The 25520-nt window shown below is 43.8% G+C and overlaps 2 protein-coding genes across 3 annotated transcripts; both read right to left on the bottom strand.

Annotated features, from left to right (window-relative positions):
* Window positions 1-15900: 15900 nt before the first annotated feature.
* On the bottom strand, window positions 15901-17531 carry LOC118317916 (transmembrane protein 275-like). The gene is made up of 2 exons (XM_035647047.2): window positions 17376-17531; window positions 15901-17086 (listed from the first exon to the last, which is right to left on the bottom strand). The coding sequence occupies exon 2, from the start codon at window positions 17069-17071 to the stop codon at window positions 16469-16471; it is 603 nt and encodes a 200-aa protein (XP_035502940.1). The 5' UTR covers window positions 17072-17086; window positions 17376-17531; the 3' UTR covers window positions 15901-16468.
* A 419-nt stretch (window positions 17532-17950) lies between these two features.
* On the bottom strand, window positions 17951-25415 carry mknk1 (MAPK interacting serine/threonine kinase 1). 2 transcript variants are annotated; one of them, XM_035647041.2, is made up of 14 exons: window positions 25290-25415; window positions 24631-24722; window positions 23967-24069; window positions 23473-23571; window positions 23281-23378; window positions 22981-23060; window positions 22825-22898; window positions 22616-22720; window positions 22474-22529; window positions 22298-22393; window positions 22018-22212; window positions 21350-21514; window positions 21211-21254; window positions 17951-20189 (listed from the first exon to the last, which is right to left on the bottom strand). In XM_035647041.2, exons 2-14 carry the CDS (start codon window positions 24682-24684, stop codon window positions 19970-19972), a joined length of 1389 nt encoding a protein of 462 aa, XP_035502934.1. In that variant the 5' UTR covers window positions 24685-24722; window positions 25290-25415; the 3' UTR covers window positions 17951-19969. The 2 variants fall into 2 exon arrangements, with proteins under 2 accessions (XP_035502934.1, XP_035502933.1); XM_035647040.2 differs by lacking the exon at window positions 24631-24722 and having other exon boundaries at window positions 25290-25403.
* Between the last annotated feature and the right edge of the window lie 105 nt (window positions 25416-25520).

Genomic DNA, 25520 nt, shown 5'->3' with positions numbered 1-25520 from the left:
ATGAGGGAATACAGTAGGAAAATCTCCTGAATGTTCCAGAAATGTTCCTGCTGTTGTGAACTTCTCTGACTTGGACAATCGCCTGCTGTGTTCTTCATATGTGAACTGCAAACTCCTGAAATTGTCCGAGGTTGGAAAACAGCTATAGATATATATACTTTTTAAACCTTCTACTGTCTGTGTTGCTGGTTTGGTTTAGGTCAAAACCACACGGGCATCTATTACAGATTGAGATCATTACTGTAAGTAGCCCTTCAAAAGGCAGATTAACAAGTATTGCAAATTCTGACCTATGAAGTGAATGAAGTTGAAATCTGCCCTTCAAAAGCCTTTGATTCTTTCCTTTCAAACTAAAAGCGCTGGAATACCAAAGCAGAGAGGGAAAAAAAACCCTTACACATTCCTTTAGTTGATTAGCAATACTGATGACGGGGTTGAATGAAAGAAGGGGAAAAAATATAACGACTTATTCAGCTTTGTAGCCGAGCCGAAAAAGGCCTTATCTTCTCAATTCAGCAGCAGCCTCTTCTGGGAAGCGAGGATCACGGTGCCGAGGGACTGTCAGGTCCTGCCAATAGCCGTAATGGGCCCTAATTCCACATTAATGCAGTCTAAATGAAGTGTCACAGGAAGATTGATCTGCTGAGGGCGTTGCCTTGATGAAGGTTGTTCTACTGAGTGGGCGCCTCAGTGGACACCTGGTTACCCTCCGCAACGCCCCGGGGGCCTCGTCTGCAGCCTGCAGAGCAACCTGTCACACTCTGCAACCCTGTACGTGTGTCAGTGCACATCCAAAAAGTCTGAGAAATATTTTTAAAAATCCAAATTAAAGTAATTTGTCTTGATTCCTGTGAATAAATCCAGCAGGTGGAGGGACGGAGCTGTCCTGCCTCTGGTGTTTTCGAGGATGTTTTGTCTGATAGTCTCTCGGCTCCTTCTGACGAAGGTACATTTTTCTCCGTGTTCTGTTGTCTGACAGGTGCACAGGCCGGATAATGCTGCCAGTGGGAGACTTTGCAGCGAGCTTAAATACAACCAGTCCTCCTACTGTACATATCTAAACCCCATTTTACTCCTTTCCAATAGTAATTCTTGTCCACAGAAATGGCTTTTTACTTACTGTCAAGTTTAAACTGCTATTTCTTCCCTGTGTGTAGAGTATTAGGCTAATCATGCCATAATTCAGGCTTCTCCATGCTTGTCTCATATATATATATATTTATATTTATATATGCAGCCACTTTTGACAAGATCACCTTTTGAGTTGCTAGTTAGCTCAAATTTGGGCACAGTGACAATTTATTTCTAATATATACTGACTATCTAAAATACACCTTTCACGACATTGTACTGTATATCAGGATAAAAGACTTCCCTTAAAAGCTGACATGTTTATTTAAATTTTTTAAACACTATTTTTGAAACTTAATAAATAAATAAACCAAATAAATATAATTTCAACACTTACTTGACTTATAACAAATTATATTATAAAGTTTCTCCATAGTATAACAGTTTATAAAGTTTCCTCTGTTGCTATAATTAAAGTGGATGTTTTGTCCACACTAGAAAGACCTTTAAGGTAAACTCATTTGCGGTTTTGAGCCAAATGAATAAAACTGATTTTATAAACTCCAGTATGGCGCGAGAGCGAGAAAACCCAAATCTTTTTACAGAATTTATTTCTCGTCACGTGTTGGAGATTTAAATTTTTCCCTGACTCTAATGATCTGAAGTGTGACTCTAAATAAGACCTACAGGCCCTTCAAGGTCCCATTTGATGTTTTAAATGACATTCATGCAATGGTTACAGTTAGCCACGAGGCTTACAGTACCGGACACACTCCCTTCACATCAAACGCTCCTCCACAGTTAAATGAAACTCCATAAATGATATTTCATGTAGTTAAGGTTACTGAGGAGCGTGGCGATGAGTGTGTCAGCTGGTGAGTGAGTGCGTATGTATATATTTATATGTGTGTGTAACTGCACATGAGCAAACACATGCATACTTTATGTGCGCTCAACTTTCGAAGCAGCAGGCCTCTGGATGTGCCTCCCAGGTGCTCCAGTTGTCTGCAGCAAGTGTGTCAGTATCAGTTTGATTAACTCTAATACCAGGGATTTTGGCACATGTGGTCAGGTTAATGAAACTCAGTGAGAAGGCACTTCTCCCTGGTTCCCTCCCCACCAGGAAGCTGCGGGTGATGGGATGAGGTTCAGCAGCTCGCTCCCTCTATCCCTCAGCGCCCCCCCTCCTCCTCCTTCGCCAACGGGACAGTCTGACGCCCTCTTCATACGCCCAAGCTGTTGAGATGTATCACTCCTCCTCCTTCTTTTCTGTCTCGTCCTGCTGATTGTCAATCAGTCAGTTTGCCACTGATTATGTAGTTGGTTTCGTTTCTTAACGGAGAGGAGGAGTGAATATAGTTTAGGACATTTTTGGGTTTTCTACAGGAAACACTGCGTAATTAAAACATTTTAGTCATCTTTTGAGATTTAATGGCATTTTTCAACAAACTGCCACTTGTGATAAAATGCATTAAAAAGAAAAATACATTTTTCTTTCATGAACGTACCTCTCAGGTGGTTTAACTCTGGAGACCTTCTCCCACCAATAAAAAGTCTTCTTTAAACACACAATATTCAGTTTAGTTTTTTTTTTCCCAAGGATTGCCAAGGTTATCATGACACCAGCTCCCCAAACCCTCAAAGTGTTTCTCCTTGCTCTCTCATTCATCGCTGACACAGAAGTAGGGCACGCTGTAGAATGAGCAACACAATTGGGAGGCATCCTGTCACTTTAAGAGGGGGACCCATCTAATCTCTCCCCATCCACTCAGGCCCCTGGATTTATAAATTTCCTGCAATCTCGATTCTCAAAGCCGTCTTGATTTCGAGAGTGTGTGTGTCTGCTAGTGAGAGGGGAAGTGTACGACTGGCAAGAGGTACTATTGGGGGGTTGTGGTTTGTTTGTGCTGTCCTTTAGAAAAAGAGCTTACGGGTTCAGCAGAAGAAACGCGGGGAGCTAATGTGAAGATTTAGGACTTTCTCCGAGGCTTGGCCTCATCTAAGCTCTGTTTGCTTGAGCCGTTTGTGGGGTCCTGCTCACACTAAACCCAGATTAATATTCCCCCCATATCCAACCAGCCCAGACACCGGCTCCCGGCCTCGCTGTCCTCCACCACCACCACCACCACCCCTCCCCCTCGCTGCCTTTTCTGGCCGTGATCGTCTCCCTTCCCTAATCCAAGTCCGCTGCCTCTCATCTTGCTCTTTATCTCGTCTAAGTAAGCACCTTTCTCATGGCTTCTTTCCATGAGGGGGAAGCAGCAGGAGGAACGTAAATATGTTTTCCCTCATCCCTCCCCATTGCTCACTGACCTCTGTGAGGTGTTATTATCAGAGTGGCTGCAAAGCCCTGAGATTGCTTTTAACCAGGTTCACCGGGGATCGTTTAAATGGCTCTGCATTGGTTTACATGCCACCCAGTGAACACATACAGTGGCTACTTATGGTATTTCACAAATATGTCAACTGTAATGAATAAAAAAATTGAGTACACACCCAATCTAAATCAATTTCTGTACCCAAACATTAGGATGTATGTCATCCTCCAGAAAATGTAAATGCAAGGGAAAAAATCTCTCACATTTGATGACTTGTTTCTACGTTTATATTATTGGAAATCGTGTTAGATGATGCCTTAGTCAAATTTCTGCAAATGCGTTTTATATGTACTTTTTCAATGCAAAATTAGTGAAACTTCAACTTCAGTGGTGAAGAAAGTCACAATGTTTAATTTGAAATAGTTTAACTGAACTTAGACAAAATTACAGGTACACCACAGAACATAACACGGTCCAATTTAACAACACTTCCGACTGATCAACTTCTCTCAAGAAGTCACAAACTGTGACTGTAAACTTCACACTGCTGCACTGTTATTCCCTGGCTTTAACATTGGCCTGCATTACACTTTCAGGTGTTCCTGTTATTTTGTCCAACCACTACATGTCATCAGCAACAAGATCAAACAAGCAGCCATTTTGCATGATTCATTTAGGATTCATTTTCAAAGCAACCGTTGCACTTTGTGTTATACTGAGCAACTGTGAGAACAGCAGAGCCACAAGAACTGCGTCCCGCTGCACTCATACTGCTGCTCTCCCACTCTCTCACAAGATCGTCACCAAAAAGCCCAGAGCTACTCTTCCTCTGTCCTCACTTTTTTTCCCCCCACTTGTCTTTTCTGCTTTTCTTGTTCCCTTTCTCCCGGCTGGATCAAGGCTGAGAGAAGAATAACAAACGCATTTTGAGCCGAGAGAAAAGGGGATGAATTTGGCGTGCGAAACAGGCAGGCTAAACCCATTACCTAAGTGTTCTTTATCTTCCCATATGCTTTTGTTGTTTAATCAGCTTTGTATCTCTCCAAATCCTGGATTGAGATAACAAACAAATGGATGAGCTCAACATGCAGAGTAAGAAAGCCTTTTTGCTGGCACCTTCAAAAAAAAACAGCCACTCTTCCCTCACGCTGCACAGTGGTCGCAGTAGAAAACACAACAGGGTCAGATTCTTTGGTTTTCGGACTGGACCACGCTGCAGCTCTCCCTCAAATTAGGTCCCCTGTCCGCTGTAAAGCGATGGAACCGGGGGAGAGGGGTGGGGGTGCAAAGCTGGAGCTCGCAGAGTTGCAATCTTCAGCCACGATTTCCCTCCTGCTTCCTCTACATAAGAAAAGAAGGATTCTAGATTATCCCTGGCATTCAGAGCCGGGCAGAGTCGAAGACTCACTGAATACAGAAAGGACTTTGCTGCCAACGTGGGCCATACGTCTCCATCGTATGGCCCACGTTGGGTTGGGGGTCTACATTTCCAGTTCATTGCCTTTGTTTACATTTCCATACTTATGGTGGGGTTTTTTTTAGTGAGTCACTCTTCCAATTCTAAAAAGTCCTTTTGTGATGACCTGTCATGGCATCTCATGTCATGTCATGTCATTTCATGGATGGATGGATGGATGGCTAGATAGATAGATAGATAGACAGATAGATAGATAGAAATCTGATGTTGTTCATCAGCTGGTCTTATCTATCGACTACAATATCTCCTGACTTCAGCAGGACTTTGTCATCACATTTCATATGTTAGATCCGTAATAAATAGTTATCCCTCATTCACAATGAATTTGAAGGCCAGCAGAGACGTAAGTTAGCTTAGCATAAAGACTGGAAACATGGTGCACTAGACAAAAAGCAAAGTTTCTGCTCCGGACGAAGAAACTGTCTCATAACCCCCTGGTTAATCAATAAACTGACATTTCGACACGTGGGTTTTTGTACGGATTAAAGTAATGAGAAACAACATGTTAATTATTGAGCCTTGGAGGCGCTGGTTTGTTGATCAGGTCCAGACAGATTTTTCTTGAATTCCAATATTTCTTTCACCGCTACTTTACCCAGATAACTTCATCCATCATGTTAAGTCTAACAAACTCAAGAAAATGGTGCTGCAGCACGTGCACACACATTTGGGCCATACGTGTGTGACTGTCATCTGTTGTTGAATTTAATTCAACAACTATCAAAAGAAGTTGCATTTGAAGTTCTTGTGAGTGACACCTAAACTCATATATTTTTTTGGGGGGGGGGGGGCAGAGATCACGCACAGAAACAATTCTGTTCAGACTAAAAAAAGTGATGATAATAGTGGGTGCATGCGACCTCAATGTGCATCTCACAGCTGAATTCCCCCAGGGTAGAGGGGCTCATCACCCCTTCTTGTTCCCCCATCAGCCACACACACACACACAGTCTGGGAATGCTGAGGGAAAATAGCCCTCATTTATTATTGCCACACTCCCTCGTCCTGTCCCCTCGGTTCAGCGGGTGCGCCGCCAAAGCACGTCTTCCCCCGCCAATGTCACACAATTACCTCTTAACTGCTCAAACAAATAGAGCGACCCAGAGAGTGACATCAAATCAAAACTGTCACAGGTGATTGAGTCTAGTCATCACGGCAGGCCGCCCGCTACCTGTCAGGAGAGTGAGGGAATGAGAGGGCGAGGGAGAGAAGAGGGAGAATGTGATAGCTGCTTTGTAATAGACCCCTAATAATGTATAAACACCCCCGCTCTCTTTTTTGCTCCTCTCATATTAAAGTTGGGAACAGAGTCCACGGTGCCCTCCTTTTTAGCCGCTCCACTCCCTCTCGGGACTCAGGTTGGAGAGAAATGGCGGGCGAATGGAGTAATGATAGGGAAAATGATAGAAGGGAGATTGAAATTTCCATCCTCTGTGAACCATGCCAGCTCTGCTCCTGAAAAGACATTGGCTGCTAATGGGGTTAGATGACACGCATGAGAGTTGGAGGCCTGAACGATGTCAGCTGTTGATACTCCGGACACAGATGCAAAAAACAAAACAACACTTTTTACAGAAAAAAACTCCCTCGAGGTATGGGCATGAAGTGATCGTCCACAGACCCCAGATTCATCCACACAGTTTGGGCTTCGCTCTGCACAGAAAATCCCAGGTGGATCCAGACAACAACTGCTGGTTCCTGTGCAGCCATGATGCAGAGCATGCAGATAGACTGATGGAAGAGAGAGGAAGGAAAAACATTAAAGTGCGTGAGAGAAGGGTTGAACAAGAGCAAACCAAGGGGACATTAGGGACATGATGATGTTGTCAGTGTCTGCCGTAAATTGGAGAATGACACAGTCAACAGACACGGCTGGCTGCTCACCGCGGCGACACGCCGGGGCCGTGACACTGACAAATGGAATATTTCACAGGACTTAATCAGAGGAGATGGGGTTTGGTCTGCAGGTGACACTGGTCCCGCTCTGGTGCTCACAAAAAGAAAACTGATTGCCTGCCTTGAATCCCCCAACATCTCTCCATTTCCGTGTGACTGTCTGTCTCTCTGTTTCCATGTCCTCTCCCACCTCTGTCAACGCAGTACAAGTGGGGGGGGGGTTAACATGTGCATGGAGTACAATTAAATCCAGAGATAGCCTGCGAAAGCTGTGCCAGTAAAGATATGCAGAGCTACAATATTGTGGGTTTACAAATTTGCACCATTTTTTGACTGTCGGGCTGCATTTGATCAAAAGTTAAGGAAACAGAAATTAGACAACACTAAGAGTCTACAGTTGTGCTAGTGGCTCCATGATGCTGCACTAACAGTACTTTTTGTTGAATGGTAATATCAGCATGTCAACATGCTTATGACAAAATACAGATTTTCAACATGGTACTGAGAACACAATAAAAATGAGCTTGTTCAGTGGTTCACTGCTTGCACATGTGTATTGTCAAACGACAACTTTTTTCGAACCAATCAAAACGGACACTATGTTGGTTTTACTATCAAATAATGACTACAATTAAACACATTATCGCTACATCTACCTCTCTTATTTCGCTTTTTAAATTAAATATGAATATCTGAATATTTAATATCTACATATTTGATCTGATAATGATGGGGGGGGGCATCCTGGCCCAACACATGGGAAAGATCCTTGGCAGAGGCAACAACATGTGAGAAGATGGAGAGAACACCTATAGGAATAAAGTTAAGTTCATCCACTAGACAGGTCCCTTCGTTGCCTAACTAGGAGAACAGAGTCCTATTCCGAAGGATTTTAGAGTTCTTACACTATTTGCCGAGCAAGACTCTCCTGTTGGTAATTAGCCTTGTTCAAAACTGCCACCCAGAAAGCATCAACAACCCCAAAAAACTGACATCCATTTCCAAACTGCTTTGTTTGCAGGGGCGGGCATGGTAGTGCCACCAGAAGCTGTATGTGAGTTCGAGATTGGTGATTTGGTGCCTCAAGTCCAGTAGCCCCACGCCAGGTATGAATCACGCCAATGGGCCGCTGCCCTGTCACAGCAGCTACAGATCAATGATAATTACCACCTTGACATGAGTACGCTTATTACTGAACAGGATCAGGGACAGGGGCCCGGGCTGTGGTGGCCGTAGGGCCCAATCGATAGTCCAGGAATAATGGCTCTCTGGGGCCCTAGATTGGACTTTGCCACTAAACAAGCCATTACAGCTGCACGCATGACAGCTTAGGTCTAGATATGCGTCCTAACTCTCCTTGTCCTGGAGGCTCCTCTCTCAGAGCCCGCCTCACTATGGCTCCCACATGCCTCAGTACTCAATCTTGTCATGGACTGTTATGGGCAGGCGAGACATATGCCTCTGGCTTTGAGACGTGTTAACCAGAAGTGAGTGATTAGGGGAAGCATGCTGCTACAACACAATGTGCTCCTGTGCAACATGCCGGAGAAAGGGGCCTTGCAATGTGACCTGATGATTGCCACTGAGTATAGAGATCAAACACAGTTGCACCGGCGTGTGTACACATGAATATACTACCCACACACACACGCACGCGCACGCACGCACGCACACGCGCACACACACACGCGCACACACACACACACACACACACGCACACACACACACACACACACACACACACACACACACACACACACAAACCAAACACACACAGAAGCAAGCACATCAATGCGTATAAGCGATGCTGATCCGTCTATGGCAGCCCTCATCTTCTTTTCTCTTTGATTTTTACCATCTCCCTCCTCCAGATCCCTTGTTTTTTTCCCTTCTCCTTTTTTAATCCGGTCATACCTGTAATCGGGCTCTGCGACAGGAAACTTCAGAGAATCAATTAGTCCTTGCCTCATCCGGGAGCCAAGACGATTCCTCTCGACTTGAGCCGCAAACTCCTTCTATCAGGAGTCATTCTGCCTTCCTAACACCCAGACTCCTCTCTCCTGAGCTCGGATAGGTTTGACTCTAAGCTTCTAAAACGTTGACAACCCAAAGCGCCTTTCTCTCGGCAAGCCCTAACCGCCTGCCTCACCCCGGCCCCTTCTCCTCTTTCTAACTGTCGTTGCTGCTAAATAAAGAAGGATTTATTTTTTTTTATTTTCTCCTCCACAACACAGAACTGTAATAAATCTACGTTATGGCATTTGATCCACAATTAAATAAACAGTTCCCTTTAAGATCATTCAAACTACACCTTGCGCTAAAGCTCGATGAGAGTGGATATGAGAGGGAAGCTGGTGACCCCAGGCCTATAGGCCTCCTTTGTCCTATCGGGAAGTTATCCAGTGAAGAGGCAGCATTGTGGACGATGTTGTTTTTAAATGCCGCTACATTGAACACAGGGAAATGCAAACCTGGGACTCTTCTGCTGGATACAGCCGGCCCTCGAGTGGAGTCTGGAACAAACAGAACATTGAGGGGTCAGATTTAATCCCCCCGCCCCTGCCTTTTGTATTCAGATTAAAGACTAAGGAGGATTTGGAGGAGCCCAGAGTCTCTTGTTAAAAGACTGTGTTCTCCACTTAACCTGCAATTTACCTGTCACTTAAGCCCACTGCAGCGATCATCCACACCTCTGGTAATGAAAGGGGCTGTTATTTTTTCTGTTTTTTTCCCCCCTCACAATTTGAAGAAAGGCTTTATGTTCACTTGAGCCAACGAAAGTGGCATAATGAATTCCCTGACAGATGCTGATTAAAGCAGTGCCGGTTTGTGAAAGCTACTTAACACTTTAGACATAAACAGAAATGGGATTGCCACCAGTGTACACACACACACACACACACACACACACACACACACACGCACACACACACACGCACAGTCAACCTCTCATAAACCAGATATCACTTCTTAACCAGTTGGACTGTTGAGGTTGAATTCAGTCAATACTCCCTGGGGAGCAGTGACAGCGATGCCTGCAGAAAAAAAAAAACATGAGGCCACTGGACTTGATTTGCATTGCCAACCCTCCTCATCTGCTCCAGTGAAAAAAAACCCTGCCATGGAAACCTGACCTTCTTTTTTCCCTCCATAAACCTCTCACAGAGGCCGGGCGTAATTCATCTCCCCCAAACCAAGTCAGGGGAATGAATGAAGCTGCCGTCATCACTCGGCCCCACCTTCATCCGTTTCCTCCCTCTCCCGTGAGTTGTCTTGCCCTCTGCTGGACGACCACAACGCACCTCTACATCTTCCTCCAGAACAGAACTCGCCGTGTCCACGGCTGCAGTAAAGTGGACCATTTGTTTTCACAGCACAGCCAGAAGGAGTAATGGGTGCGATGTTGAGACATTATCAGTCACTCACTGGCTGCCAAAGCTCTGTGAGCCACTCCTGCCCCCTTTTAGAAAAAAAAATTTAAAACCTTGTGCAGATGCCCACCAAACAACCGCACAGCTCATGACGGAGCTTTACACAAGTCTTTGATACGTCCCTTAATCTCCACTAAACTATCCCACTGGTTTTAACATCCTTACGTATTAGCCTATGTCTTATAACTTAAAAAGAGTTTATCACTATTTGCTAAATTTAGACGCCCTTTCTTAAGACTCAAGGCGGCTCGAAGCTGAGTGCATACAGCGTGAAGAATCGTAAACCTCCCGAAACATAACAAAGGGTTTGAAAATGTTCATTGTTTTAGAAATCATTACCTTCTGCGGTTGAGCCATAAGAGATTAAAACAGTTTGGAGAAACAATCATCTGGATGGAGGAGACTTTTTTTCCCCCCGCACTTGGTTTATGTGAAACAGTCAAATTCAAAGAAAGCATAACTCTTCCAGTGAGCCCAAAGTGAAGGGCAGGACCAAAGACAAAAGTCACTCAAATGCTGTTCATGATTTCCTTCTGTAAAAGAGGATCACTGTCTGGTGTGCTTTATTTTGAGAGCGCCCCCCCCCCCCCCCCCCCCCCCCCCCCCCCCCCCCCCGGCCTTCCCCTCTCATCCAAGACCATTCCCCCCCGGTGTCCATGAGAGTTGCCTTCTCTATTCTGGAGCCCCCCTGTCTGCCTGCACATCAAACCCATCCCCGGTGGGCTTCTGAGTTAAATTCCAAAGTTAAAACCCATTACCGAGCTATCAGCCCACTCATAATGCTGTCTAACGACCTCATTTCCCTAAGTGTCAGCCCTGTCAGTCACCAGAGGCCCCGTCAGCTCGGCCGCCCATGTCCGAGGGTCTCGGATGCTCTGAGGTATCACCGCTGCTGCATACACCTCGTCTCAGCCTGTCCTCATCAAAAACAGGATAGAACGCTCAATCTCTGAAAATATGTCATGGCAAAGTGACTGGGGACACAGGGGGTAAGAGACTTTGGAATGAAAGTCCCGGGTATTTCATTTACCATATCCACTCTATTAGTCAGAGCGGCACACTCAATCAGGGCCCCATTTTGATTCGAGGGGAGTCGGGGGACAGAGTTCGCAAATGGTAAAATGGCTGACCCATCCAACCCGGCCAAAATCGGTTTGAGGAGTTGATGTATATAGAATAGTTTATTACAATACGGGGTCAAAAAACGTCACCGCTCGTCCTTCTAAACCGCGGGAGAGAAACACTGAGCATGAGCAGGAAGGAAAGTGATGAGATGGTGCAAGGTTGAGCTGGAGAGGGTAGAGGCTGAATGTGTGTGTGTGTGTGTGTGTGTGTGTGTGTGTGTGTGTGTGTGTGTGTGTGTGTGTGTGTGTGTGTGTGTGTGTGTGTGTGTGTGTGTGTGTGTGCTGTCTCCTCACTGTCTCCTCCCCAGGTCTCCTGGTATACCTTTTTGTGAAATGATTTGGTAAATATGGAAGGGGGCCCCTAGGCCACACAGGCCCGGCCCCTCTTTAGGAGTGGATAATTGACTCCTTCCTCCTCCTTGATAATTCATTGCTTGCATATGCCAGCTAATACATCAGCTGGAAACTGCCCTGGCCCCCATCTCCCCTGACACACACACACACACACACACACACACACGCCTACACACCACCCAGAGGAATGACTGTGGGGGGACTCAGCATAAAAAATTAGGATGACAAATAGGAGCACTTCTCGATCTATAAATGAATTATGTCTCCTAAATACCTTGAGCAGAGGCAGCTGTCAGCCGGCGTCTATACTAATCTGGGACAAAATATGACCAGCTCCGCTTTAAAAAGGAGGGAGCGGGACTGCAAGAGAATGAGGCGAGAAATGAACGTGCAATCAGGCCATTAACATACAATGTCTGATTCAGCTTTGGTGGACATTTGCACATTTATCATGAGATGGAAATATCCTCCCCCTCTTGTCACTTTAATGCAGCCCCCTCTCATTGAAATAGATTAGGATTATTGCAACAGGACACAGATATCATTTGTTTTACAATAGCAGAGTCAGCACTCACAACGGTCATTAGGAATTAGATGGAGCCGGGTGCTGGTTGGAGGGACACTGCAAACTGAGAAGAGGGATAAAATTGATGGCACTTCATTTCAAGAGGTGCAATATTAAATACTTATTCTATCGGGATGGCTAGACGAATGGCCAATACGAGCTGGGCCTGTGTATAGGAAGTTCACTGGGTCGCTAAACCTGGCGATGATTATGTTCACAGACAAGGCCAAAGACACTGTAACCTTGCTACTGTTCTATCTTCCTGTTATCTGGGAATGAAGTGCATTACCTGAGGGAAATGTATTTTCTTCGGCAGCGGTTTCAGAGATGACCTGGCAGTGGTTCAGGGGCTGCACGCTGCATCCGCCTGAAACGCACTGAGCCTCGGGCAGGAGGAGGCCGAGGGACGATGCAGCGATGTGACCAAGGCCCCAACACTTTGGAACCAATGACCAAAAAATTAGTAGAGTCTAATCTATAAAAATAAATTTAATTTATAATTTACTTTAATTCATTTAAGAGTTTAGGAACATTAATATTGAGAAACCTGATGATGGAGCAGGTGACTTCTTTACCAAAGAAAATAGTCTTGAGCAATTACTAATATAGAACATAATATATTAAATTGTTCATATTTTTACTTATGTTTCACTGAAATATACCAATTTTCAGTTGTCAGTTCCATTATAGGCTCTTTCTTTTTCTTCCTTTTTTTAAAAAGACACCCTCACTTTAAATCTAAAAAATCTTAAAAGTACATCCCCTCTTTCTGAATGAAATATCAATAAACTATGAATGTAAAAATATTTTAGATTTCAGTTGTTTAAACAGTGGACTTTACTGTAAATAAACAAAACAAAAAAACAATTGTATGTATGACTGACAGTATGTGCACGGCTTGTTGTGAAGTTTCCACGTCACCCTCGGCAGGTAAAAGTGAAAACAGCGTCAATATAGCGTCAAACTCTGCGCGCACATCATGCAACGTGAGCTCGAATCAGGTGAAGAAGGAAGAATATGAAAAACATGTTATAGCAAAGAGAGAGGCTTTAACTTGACTATAGGGACTCTACACTCAGTTGCTAGCTAAAACTAATGCAGTCTAATTCAACTTCCCATCAAAGCATGAATATTTTCTCACCTCGAAATGAACGTGACTGTGAACTGTCCTCAGTTGGCTCAGAAAGACAGTGTGAATGGTGATACTGCCCTCTAGTGGCACAATGCAGAACGTGAGACCTAGAAATACATAAACTTTTCCTCTTGGATTTATAAGGAATATACTGTAAAATAAGTAAAAATTTCATGTATACAATTTATTTCTAACATAAATAAATGTACAAATACAAATCACCACAATAATATACATATACAAATACAATACAATTTAAATGAATCAATGCTTGTACTCAAATTGAGAATAACATAAATTGATGTACAAATATAAATTAGCAACGATAACTATTTCAAAAGTGATCAATATTTACAATGAATGCTTGTGCTCAAAATGAGAAGAAAAACAAGGGCTGCATCCTCAGGATGATATATATATATATATATGTGTGTGTGTGTGTGTGTGTGTGTGTGTGTGTGTGTGTGTAAAGCGGCAACATTTATTATCTGACATGCAGTTGTCTTAATCGTATTAGTCCCTTTTTTTGAAGCAGAAAGCTACAGGATGAATTTATCATTTTGTACTTTAGAGAAGAGGCCCTCAAACTGGGGGACAGGGGGAAAATATTTAGCGAAACAAAGTTGAATTATTTGATTCAAGATAGGAAAATAAGCAAATAAGAGTTTGCTGATTGTATTGTGCTGAGCTGTATTTCACAAAAAAAAATTTTCATTTTCTTTAATTGTTAAAAGTTGAAAGCAATTGTTTGATGGGGGATGTGAACGTTTTTTAATCTTGTGATGGGGGACCTGGCAAAAAAGGTTTTAGAACTATTGCTTATTTTTCATCAGTCATGTTCTTCATAAGCACTGAGGGGGCCTATCTGTCTTCTCTCCACAAGGGGGAGCCATAAGACATATAAGTAGTCATAAACTGAACTCTGATCGTTTATTCTGTCTAACAGGAGGAGCTATTCCCATGAAAAGTAATCGTCTCAGCCTCAGTCTCATGTGAACCACTCAGCTCTAACTGACACGTGTGTGATCATGAGCCTTCAGCTTCACACCCAGCATTATTACATTCACCACTTGTTACTCTAATGAGTGGGACGGGATTCAATACACTGCCTTGCAAATTACAGCAATTTTGTTTATTTATCTATTATTAATGGCAGATTTCGCTGATGGTTGTATACAAAGCGTCACATGAAAATTAATCTGAAGACCATGTGTGTGGGTGTCTGACGCTCACAAGGCTCCAACATAGTAAAATAAATTCAAGGAATTATGATTATTGTGTCTTTACCAGAGTAATGAAGAACAGAGTTACAGGCTAAGAGCAATTGTAATTGAAACTTTACTACATGTTTCGGAGACATGTAGCCTTTCCGATTATTGGCCGATAACCTTCTCACTCTCTGGATATACAAACACTATGTCCACCCATCCATAAGGCTTACTCCGGTGAAATATGGTGAACTATACCACTTAAATGACAAAGATGGTTATGTCATATTTTCTTATTGGTTGTGTTGTGCTGAGCAGAAGAATCCTGCAGGGTCATTGTCACAGCGGTGTGTTTGTTGTGTTTGCTGTAAAGGAATAATCCCCACAGAGAGTCCACAGTACTGGGGGCAGACAGGGACAGTGGGTCAGAGTCTTGGTGATTTGTTCTGCTTTTCAACACAATCTTCTTTTTTTTCCACAGGTGCCATATTCATTATTTCAGTGAGTTTTCAAATTTGCCGGGATAAACTCGGATATTTCATGTGTAACTCGAAGGATATTCAAATTGTCAAAGTTCTCAGCAGAGCTGCAGTAGTGGGAGAAATGTTAAATCACCTATACAACAATGTTAAAGTATTCTATCACAAGTCAAAATCCTTTTCAAGCAGAGGCACTGGGTCGAGGTGAAAATTATGATCAAGTTGGGAGTACTTTATCAATAACAAGATGGAAAACTGTGCAGATTTGACCAGAATAGAAGAGTGTAAAAATAGCTCAGCTGCAGTAACATGCAACAACTCTGCTCTAAATGTATTTCATTGTGCCAGAGCAACGTGACCTTATTGCTGGTTTAGTAGTAAGTGAATTCAGATCGCCGAGACATGTCATCTGAGTCACCGGATGACACCAACACTGCCTCTCTGCTGCCATTCAAAAAGCTTTATAGACACACACATACACACAAAAGACCCTAAAAACTGCAAGCGGCAGCTGTTCTCTTATCTGTTCCAGAGGTTGAGTTGTGTGGCGATCATGCTGTGTTTGTGGACAGCAGATGAAATGATGAGTAAACAGAGCTCTCGCCTTTTGCCGGCAGCTGTTGGGTAGGACGCCAAGTTGATGGGCAACATGTGAGGGAAGCGACTGTTTGCACGGTCGCTGCTGGCTGTTCTCAGATAACGAAAGAATTATCCTCACAAGCGGAAACACCTTTCTTTTTCAGCAGCGTATGTGTGTGTGTGTGTGTGTGTGTGTGTGTGTGTGTGTGTGTGTGTACTATTGTGTCTTTTGTGGATGATGCACAAAGAAGAATCAGTCTCCATGATAAAGAGGTTCTTTTTTTATACACCATATACAGTAACTTCAGTCAACAATCACATAAAATGTCAGCATTATTTATGAAATGTTTAGATTCAGTCGGAGTGTGTGTAAAACCTGTGGCTGAGATTTACTGGACTTACCCAGGAACGGCTTCATGACTCAGAGAAGCTGCTTGGTCGGTCACACTCATCTTCTTTCCCCGACGTATACGCCGACGAGCACTAACCACGTCTGATCCATACCACATGAATGCAGGATAATCTGCCTTGACTGGGTGTTTTGCACGGGAAAATACACAAACAGACACTTGGATTAAGGAATCATCGCCTGCTCCTGTTTCTGCCAAGTGACTGGACATCATGGGACTGAGCAGCACGTGTTCAACTATACACTGAATACGTTACCATCACATTACACATCACATTACAGACTATACAGGCTGAGAGTCAGCTGCTCAATTATAAGGATTTTTGATCTCTAGGCTTAAAAACAAAAAAGCCAATCAGTCTTTTCACACCTGACACTTTCATCCGGCAAACGGCAAACGGCAAACAGCAAACAGCGAGTCCAGTCTATGAAGAGGAAGTCTTGTGGGCTGGCAGCATCTGTGTGGGGGTGCTCTCCTCGCTGTCAGAGGTCAAGGTGGGCTTATCTCCTGTGTCACACATCCCTGATATGTGAAGCTCACTGGCTCCATCCTGACAGGCGGGCAGACGCACAGCGGCGGCGCCCCCATGGCTGGAGCCGGACCTGTGAGAGGAGCTGGGGGAGTTGGTGGGGCTGAGCTGGACGGCCGTAGTTTCCTGCAGCGTGTGCTCACTCGTCTCCATCTCGAACGCCGCCGTCCCCATCCGCATCAACCCCCACTTCTCGCCCCCTGTAGCCATGTCGGCCATGTGGGCCGGGGGTCGCCTGCTGACCACGCAGCAGCCTGTGAAGAAAGCCAGTGCCAACAGCAAGAGGAGGGGCCCGATGATGATGGGGGGGTTGCCAGCGGGCATGAAGGTGCCAAATGCGAACGCTCCCACCAGGGTGATGTTAATGCCCGCCAGCATGATGCACAGGCCGCAGGCACAGCACAGGGCCGGGGAGGGCAGGCTCTGGTGCCGCAGGGCGCGCTGCTCGTGGACCCTCTTGGGAGGAGATGGTCTGGAGTTTTTTTCAGCTAGTGCCATGTCTCGTGTGGAGGTCTGAGAGACAGAAGATCAGACGTGCGAGACAGAGAGAGTGATGTGGCTGAGGAGTTTAGACATTAGACTTTAAAAATTTATTTTTGAAATTGCACAAAAAAAATTTAAAGCAATGGCAGAACATTAAATTCATGGGGCAAAGCTGCAAAAAGTGAGCAACACGTCCTTGTGATATAACACTCATTATGAAGCTGAACAGAGGCAACAAATAACTGCATAGTTCCATTATTGTTATGCTGTCAAGACTCACAGGAAACTTGAAAAGACCCCTGATCAGATTTTCACTTACATCATCTCAGACGCATGATCCAGGTGAGTGCGTCGCCGCGTGTCGAGCGTCCATCGTGTCGTGCAGGAGTTGGAGGAGGTCTCTCTCTCCAGCCGGTCAACAGCAGAGTGAGCTGCTGCTGCTGCTGCTGCTGCTGCTGCACAAACCACGTTATAATAGAGATGTGCCACTGGGGAAGCTGCGGAGCTCCTTGACATGAATGGTCCAATCAAAGCGGCCTATGAAGTAATCAAGTTTATGCATGTGATGTGAGCACAGAAGGAAAACACACTCTGACAAAGGATTAGAGACGTATAATATTGCTAATGCGTTGTTTTTCTAATCCAATATTACTTTATGATAAAATGAGTTATTGTTATATCACCTCTCCTCTTTCAGACAGCTTTCATCAGAGCGCTGCGATCTGGTCAGTGTGGGCAGGTTAATCACCCACTTTTCCTCTCTTCACCCTCCTCTTCACTGAATTGAACCTTTAGAATTACCCCCATGTGCTAATTACTCCTGAATTCAACCTTGCAGTAAAATCAATAACAATAAACACTTTACGCTATATCACAAATCAGAAAAGAGGAGACTTTTGAGGTTTTTGGGTTGTTGTTTTTTTATTGAGAACACAGCATACCAGTGAAGATCTGCTCTGTGGTGAGTTTTATGAACAGGACCACATAAAGAGCTTTGAGTAATGTCAGTGGGAGTACATGATCACACACCAATTAGGCCACTGTATCTCATCTGATGCCATTACAAGTTGATGTGGGGAAACAAACAAGTCCTTTTATGGGTTCATAATGAGTGTAAGAGGGCTTCGGCGTAGCAAGTGGTTGTTTACTAATGTGTGTATTCGCTCTGAGCAAATCTCACGTCAATTCCTTCCAGCTTATGAAGGCCCTTAGTTGCTATAGGGATATGGTGTCCATGGCAACAGTGTGAAATCAGGGAACATATCGTTTATGGGGCAACACATAAAAGTAACAGTTGAGGGAAGCAGGAGTGATAGATGGACAATGTGATCGCATTCAAACAGAGACTGGGTCCTCAAGTAATGAAATTTTTTTAAAAGAATGTTAGCGTTTTTTATATTAAAAGGGGAATCAAAACGTAAAAGAGCAACTACAGAATAAAAGGAGGAGAAGCCTTGGTTAGTCACATCGCTCTTTCAGTAGGCACATTCACAGTACACAAAATACAAAACTGAACAATATACAAATACTAAAATCCTTTTTAAAAAAATAAATCCCTTCAACACCATGATGGAATCATAGACCTAACTATCAAGTGTAACATCAACTACTCACAAAGCTACTTTAAGTCTTATCAGCTGCTGAACATACCACCTAAAACAAATTCCATTCTCACATTTCATTTCATTCTGACTGTAAACACTACGAGATATGAACTTAATAAGACATGTAGTAAGGAACTAAGTCAAGCTGTGGTGCAAAAGAAAGAGTCTGAGGTAATTTTGGACTGAGGATACAAAGTTGTTAAAACCCCTTTGAAGATAAATATTTATGTCGGTGTTGAATTCACATTGTTGGACCAAACTGTTTCTATATTCTCCCTTGGAACTATTTAAGTGACTTATTTTAAAGTACATCAGTGCTACAGGTAGCTTGTGTTGGTGTGAAAGCTAGAAATTAAAATAAATATAAAACGATCTGATCCAAGGTTCCTCTCTAATCACATTCATAAACCTTCTACACTCTTTAACATCACCGGACTAGACAAATACTACTTAAAAATGTGGGTACAATGGAGACAAAGCCATAATCTTCCTCTAAGTGTTTTATCATCTGTTTTATCACACATCAGACCACATACACTTGCAGGCTTAAAAAATAAATAAAAGATAGGTCATCCCTTTCCCTCCAGTGACTGAGTAGCAATATGTAGCATTTAAACATCGCACTAATTAATTAACAGTTGGACAACAACAAAAATAAAAGCTGTTAAAATGATATAATATTACATCAGGACAGCAGCAGGCTGCAGAGTCGGCTGAACCTGTCTAATGGATATTGTGATATAAATTGCTGGCGTTAACAACGTTGTTAGCCGTTTTTTGGTGATCATAAATACATCTGTCAAGACTGCGTGTGATTTTTTTCAAAACCCAAAGCGATGTTCAAATGAGAAAAAGACTTTGTTTAAAACTGAGGCAGCTTAAAAGTTTACCTGAACAAATCTCAGGAGGTTCCACTAGGTTTTTTCGACTAGGAGATGGAGACCGAGGATCAGCTGTCAAGGTGAAAAGATTACTGGCCAAAGGGAAGAGCTTTAACACCAGGAACAGCTAGTCACTTCTAATATTGGGATCATCCTACAAGTCTCCCTGTAAAACACACACACACACACACACACACACACACACACACACACACACACACACACACACACACACACACACACACACACACACACACACACACACACACACACACACACACACACACACACACACACACACACACACACACACACACACACACACACACACACGAACACACACACACGAACACACGAACACACACACACGAACACACACGAACACACACAAGTCGGGCAAAATGACATGGGGCTTGTGCTGGTGTCTTTCAGGCAGCGAGGTCGTCTGAGGTGGGGGCAAAGTCGCTGGTGCGCAGGGCGTTGGACTGTGCCCGTCTGCGAGCCAGTCTGGAGTTGGAAGGAGGAGAAAGCCTCATGGAGCAAACAATAGCTCCTCCGTCCTCCTGCTGCTCGTCGTGCTGGGAGAGCTGCCGGTTGAAGGCGATGGCTTCAGCTGCAAACTGGGTCAGGTCTTTGGTGCTGCTGTTCCTGGAAGACCAGAGGAGGCAGAGGAGGATTTGAGAGAAAGCGGACTGTTTTTCACCTGCACCACAGCATGAACACATTCCCTCTTCTCATTCACTCCTGTGACGCACTAAGATTATTTCCTTGAACTCTACATTTTGGCGTCTTGGAAAATCACGGTGTGCCCAATGACAGGAAAGGTGCGGCAGAGGGCGCGGCGATGCCTATCCAGTGGCACGCTGCAATGTTGGTGTGGATACATGTTGCACAGTTCCCCTTATTCAGGTTTTGCACAACTTTCCCCTTCTAGTATTGGACGTTTTTGTTCAAATCAGATAAAAAGTTAAATTCTGATTTTGGCTTTAATACCAACCATACATAATAAACATTAGTGACAACTTTTTAGCACCTTTGTACAGTCAGTGGCCCATACTGAAGCCTTTTACTTTATTCTAGTCATTCTTTATAAAGCCACATGAAGACAGCAAGCACAACAAAGCAGAACAAACTGCTTGTTTTGATTAATTATTTCCCAGTTTCGACTGCAAATGAACAGATGTGTTGGATACTAACACGCTGAAAACCGTTCAGTCTCGTGATGAGATCATAGATCACTTTAAACTTCTCAGTAACTTCAAACTAGACTACGTTTTTAACGTGAAATAAGCGTAGGAGACGTATCATCTGCTCCTGGTTGTTTATATTAGCTGCGGCATTCATAACTGAAACTCTGTACATCTCAGACTCTATATGTTTCTTCTGAGGAAAACTCTTCACATGTTCCCTGTCTATTTGTGTGTCATCATGACAGTTTAGGAAGTTTCTTTAAAGGGGATGAAAGTGGTTAATGTGATTTGCCATGATTGTCGCAACCTCTAACATCCCTACCTGTTGTGTGATAATATATTCTGCCTGATTTTACCTTGTTTCCAGGTGTGCCAGGCGAACCCCTCTTTAAGGCAACGTAACATTCTCCGATCTTGTTTGAAAAACCTCATGAATATCATATACCTATCACTTGATTTTTTAAAACTGTCATACATACCTCTGTAGAACACGAGGAGTTGGAAGACCTCTCTCTGGAGCATTCTGTAAAAAAGAAGGGGAATAATGTACGTTATCACACAGTGAACATAGAAATTACACAAAGAATTATGCTAATGCGCAGATGTAATGATACACACCCCTTGCACCCAGGGGTGCTTTAGGACCTGAGCAGCACTGAGGCGAAGCGTGGCGTCCCGAACCAGCAGCTTGGATATGAGATCCTTGGCTGCCGCAGTGATGTGAGCCCAGTCCTTGTCTGGAAACTCATACTTGCCCTGCTGGATGCTCTCAAACAGGTTACTCTGAGGAGAGACAATTATACAATATCCTTTGTAACTGTTCCGTTAAAGTGTTCGCTTGTTTGATTTGAAGGCCAAAACCCACAGATATTCAGTTTAAAATCATAAAAGACAACAAAAACCAGACAGCTATCACAGTTGAGGAGCTGGAAACAGTGAATTTTCACTGAATACTTAAAAATCTAAATCATTGATTACCAAAAGGCGCTTTTAACTTTCTTCATCAATAGATAGATCTGGTTAAAATGCTATGGCATCAGCTTTTTATCGATCAATAATTAAATAGCTGGGTCTTAGATACCGAAGAGACTAAGTATGATTTCAGTTTAAAGAGGCAGCAACAGTAAAGAAAGAAAGAAGAGATTTTTTTACAACACACATTAAGGACTTTTAATGTTCATGTTGTCGCTTTAAATTGCACCTTTGTTTCAGAGCGGTGACAGAGTGGGGAACAGACACAGCACACAGGTAATGAGCGAATAAACCGACTGATTGGGAAAGCATACCTGGCAGGTTCTGCAGGTTTCTCCACGATCCCAGCCACAGTCGGTGCCACAGTGGCCTGTGAATGGGGGGCTGCCGCTCAGCAGGATGTAGAGGATGACCCCAAGGCTCCAAAGGTCACAGCGCTTGTCGTAGAAGGAAGCCTCATCAGTAAACACCTCCACTACCTCTGGAGCCATGTACTCAGCTGAGCCACACTAAAATAAAAATGAAGAAAAACACAGGTAAGAGGGAAGTAAGTGTTTTCTTTCGATTGATTCTGTTTGTGTGTCCGGCTATTACCGGTGTGGTGAGCTCTGGAGTCGTTATGGGTGTGCAGGCACTGCTGAGCTTCACTCCACTTCCCAAGTCAAAATCACAGATCTTTACTGGTGACACCTGAGTGAAAAGATGGAGGGAAAAACATTATTACACTGTTATACTCCAGGGGCAACCATTGTCCTTTAATGGCCACTTACCTGGTCAGTGCATTCACAGAGGATGTTCTCCAGCTTAAGGTCTCTATGGGCAATGCCTGTGGAGAAGCACATTGTCACCATGACGATCTACAGACTTTCTGTTTGGACTTGTCTAGGATTAGCTGTTGGAATGTTGACCCACCTTTAGTGTGTAAGAAGTCAAGTGCTTGGGCAATATCCCTGACCACCTTACTGGCCTCCAGCTCATCAAAGTGCTTTCGGTTCAGAACGTGTGTGAGAATGGAGCCTGATGGGAAGAGAAGAGAAGCACTTGTAGCAGTCGGAGCATGTTCACAGTGAGTCATCTGAAACAGCGACACTATCATTGAGGAGTTACTCATTCAGACTCACCTCCACGCAGCTTTTCAAAAACCAAATAAAAGCATGAGCTGTCCTCGAAGAACTGGATCAATTCCAAAATATTCCTGGTTCAAGATATAAGGTTACATCTGGTTAGAACCTGTTTCATTTTAGAAATGTATTTAAAAACTCAATGCAACAACTCACTTGTTTCCTTGACACTGGTAGAGTGTCTCCACTTCTCGAAAGACTCTGCTGCGGCTGTGACCTGCACTTTTCTCTATGATCTGTGAAAGTAAAAGCAGACAGAGCACAATTAGTTGTCCGAATAAAAAGCTGGCTTTGTATTTTTCTTTATAATTTTATTAATATTATTTATTTTTTGTAATATATTTTGTACAATTGTAAACATTGTATATGGCTGTAAACAAGCTCCATCCTCAGCCAATCTAAACTGTAAAAATAAAGCATAAATGACGATTGAAGATGTCAAATATCCTCACTCACCTTCACAGCAAACTCTTGTCCGTTCTGCAGGCTGATGCATCCTTGAACTTTAGCATATGCTCCCTGACCAAGTACCTCATCCGTCAGCTTGTAGAGGTCTGTCAAAAAGAAGTAAATACGAGTTCACAGAAGTTAATTATCCAATTTTCTGCATTTTCATTAAATGTCTTACAATAACACAATTTTTCTTACCATCAAACGTGCCAGTGGAGCTGTCTGTTGCCCGTGTTCTTTTCTTTTTCTTTCTTTTGGATGTATCAGGGATGTTGACTGGCTGGCTTTTCTCAAAATCTGCCACAAAACAGAAGAATTCTTAAGCAAGCAAAATGGTAAATGGAATGCATTTACATGGTGCTTTCCCAGTCTCAACAACCACTTAAAGCACTTTGTCACATCCACCCATTCACAAACACAATTACACACCACAGTTTGCTAGCACTCATAAATCCCATGACACTCTGACAGCACAGCCATCAGGGGTAATTAGGGGTTCACCATCTTGCCCAAAGACATTTTGATATGAGGACTGGAGGAGCCAGACGATCAAATCACCAACGGTCCCATAAGGGAATGACCCCACTCCACCTCCAAAACATATATAAATATCAAATATATAAAAATAAGTTTACACAGCAAAGACTTTGTCAGTGCAATGTGCTGTTCTGAATGATAACGAGCTGTTGTACCTGATGGGCCTTGGGAAAGGCGCTGTCTGTCCTCTGTGGGCATCTCGTCCTCCTGAGTTTCCCCACATCTCTGCCCTGTGGGACCCAAAGCCATGGAGTTAACCTGTAACAGAGGGAGTGCGAGAGTAGTCAGTATAAAACCAGGTGGAAGTGTGGTAGAGAGAGCACAAGAGCCACTGCATAATTCAGCAAGTGGAACATAAAGCTGAAATGTCCTCAGACAGGCTAACTTATAAATGATAAATCCTTTCGTGAAAATGAACCACTATGATCACATAATATACTAGTGCAACCGCACTGAATATCTTCCCATATGGCAGCCGGCCAAAACAGGAGGCCGATGAGAATACAGGGAAACCCCCTGACAGGCCTTATCTCACCCTGGATATTACCAGAAACAGTCACACAGCCGGGCACAGTGCGTGACTCATGGAGAGTGATGAAACTTCTGTTTCAGTGTGGACAACTTTGACCCAGTGTGTGCGTGCGCTCGCACACACACACACACACACACACACACACACACACACACACACACACACACACACACACACACACACACACACACACACCTTTCTGGCACTTCGATGCTATGCAACACAAAATGATTCAGGAAGTTGGAGGGTTTTTTTGACATGAGCAGTAACAGCTGTTCAGGTCCTACCGGGAGAGAGTGCTGGAAGGCTTGCAACTCCGCCATCACGCTGTGCCTCACCATGTCTGCAACTGAGAGAGTCCCTCAGAGACCGGAACGAACTGCATCAGCAGAAACATAAATATACTATACATGGATATAAGTCAGAGCAATGCAGGCCTGAGAATCTGAGCTACAAAAACCACACAGGTCCTTCAATGTTTCCTCCTCCTTTCACTGTGTCACATTTGATTTCGCTTTGGTTGAAGTAGTTGAATGAGAATGAGCTTTACGAGGTATTCTACGGTAAGGGGAGAATCCTCTACCGCGATAAGAGCTGACGTGATGTCGATGCTATATGTTTAGCTCTCGGTTGGTGTCTGTTATTAAAACAGACCACTAACAATAGTCACATCATTAATCAACATTCTAACTCGTGGGGGCCCCATGAACACGAGAGAACAGATCATAAACGATCTACTACAGCACATTGAAAAAGAAAAGCTAGAGTAAGCGTTAACTAAACAATAATACGTTGTGTTACTGTCTTTAGCGCCTGCTAGCTAGCAAGAACACCCCTTAGCTAGCTTGTCCAACGGTGTAACGTCCATCTGCTGCTGTCCGTCCAGACGTTTACACGCGGGTGAGGGAGCGTGAAGGTGAATATGTAGAAAGAGAAACGTTCTCACCTGTCCGACACCAGCCAGGTCCCCCCTGTCAGAGCCGCCGCCTGCTGATGTAAGCATCCATCGCTAACTGAAATCCATCAGTCGGACAGCCGGTGACGTAGCGACGGGGCGGGAAAACACGTAAACAGACGTTTGTCCCTCCCCCTTCCGGATTGGCCCCGCTTCTCCCATTGGTCGAGAACGAGGCTACCACTCTCGCGTCATTTGACTCTACTATCCGCCACACCCCAC

Source organism: Scophthalmus maximus, chromosome 13 (assembly GCF_022379125.1).
Source record: "Scophthalmus maximus strain ysfricsl-2021 chromosome 13, ASM2237912v1, whole genome shotgun sequence".
Lineage (NCBI taxonomy): Eukaryota > Metazoa > Chordata > Actinopteri > Pleuronectiformes > Scophthalmidae > Scophthalmus > Scophthalmus maximus.
Note: the sequence above shows the minus strand (reverse complement) of the source record. Positions and strands in the feature narration are given on the sequence as shown.

Bases quoted from the DNA above. Each gene is read 5' to 3' on its own strand.
- mknk1 (XM_035647040.2), bottom strand. From the start codon at position 25,346: ATGCTTACATCAGCAGGCGGCGGCTCTGACAGGGGGGACCTGGCTGGT. The intron at 22,721-22,824 runs GTGAGTCTGAAT...TCTTCCCATCAG, and splicing joins TTTTGAAAAGCTGCGTGGAG to GCTCCATTCTCACACACGTT. The intron at 22,394-22,473 runs GTAAGTGGCCAT...CTTTTCACTCAG, and splicing joins TCTGTGAATGCACTGACCAG to GTGTCACCAGTAAAGATCTG.
- LOC118317916 (XM_035647047.2), bottom strand. From the start codon at position 17,071: ATGGCACTAGCTGAAAAAAACTCCAGACCATCTCCTCCCAAGAGGGTC.